Source organism: Myotis davidii, unplaced genomic scaffold (genome assembly GCF_000327345.1).
Source record: "Myotis davidii unplaced genomic scaffold, ASM32734v1 C62927139, whole genome shotgun sequence".
Classification (NCBI taxonomy): Eukaryota; Metazoa; Chordata; class Mammalia; order Chiroptera; family Vespertilionidae; genus Myotis; species Myotis davidii.
This window is the reverse complement of record NW_006358461.1, coordinates 1-646: the sequence shown is the minus strand read 5'-3', so window position 1 is coordinate 646 and position 646 is coordinate 1. Positions and strand designations below refer to the sequence as shown.

Below are 646 nucleotides of genomic sequence, written 5' to 3'. Positions count from 1 at the left end.
TCCCAACATAAAATAGTCATCGATGTCCCAGCCTACCTTCTATGGTTAGACCGCTTTCGGATTTCCTCTTGGAAGCTGCATAATTCTTCACTGACTTTGGCAAGTTCTTCAAGAGCCTTTATGTATATAAGCAATAGCGTGTTAGCACTTCGACACGTAAATAATTCTTTAGAAACAGTTCTAGGCCAGTCATGTTACTTACTGTGCTGAGGGCGCCAGAACAGCTCTTGCTCGCTTCCTCAGAAGTCCTCAGGCCCGACCAGGCCTCACATTCCTTTTGCCTGTCTGTGGCCAGGGGATCCATAAACCCTACCTTTAGTTTTTTGGTTGCTTTTTGTTCCTTACACACTTGATTTCCTTCACTGAGTAAGCACTGCTCCGTTTTATTGTCTTTTTCCAGACCATCCCTGTGATTCATCCCTGTAAATTCGCATGGTCCTGAATTGGGGTAATTTGGAGAAGATTCCACCACTTTATCTTGCATGGCTTTCTCACGATCAGGATCAATGACCTTGGCACGTTCACTCATGTTGATTTTCCTCCGAAGCTTTACTTCACGGCAAAGCTATAAGGAAAACAAAGGCAAGACTTTTTTCCCTCCTTGATTTACTTTGTCATATTTTTTTAATATATTTTATTGATTTTT

The 646-nt window shown here is 42.0% G+C and overlaps 1 protein-coding gene across 1 annotated transcript; it reads right to left on the bottom strand.

The window, feature by feature from the left end:
• Window positions 1–28: 28 nt before the first annotated feature.
• LOC102762994 (uncharacterized protein KIAA0408-like) lies at window positions 29–561 on the bottom strand. Its single transcript, XM_006777675.2, has 2 exons — window positions 203–561; window positions 29–116 (listed from the first exon to the last, which is right to left on the bottom strand). Exons 1-2 carry the CDS (start codon window positions 527–529, stop codon window positions 33–35), a joined length of 411 nt encoding a protein of 136 aa, XP_006777738.2. The 5' UTR covers window positions 530–561; the 3' UTR covers window positions 29–32.
• Between the last annotated feature and the right edge of the window lie 85 nt (window positions 562–646).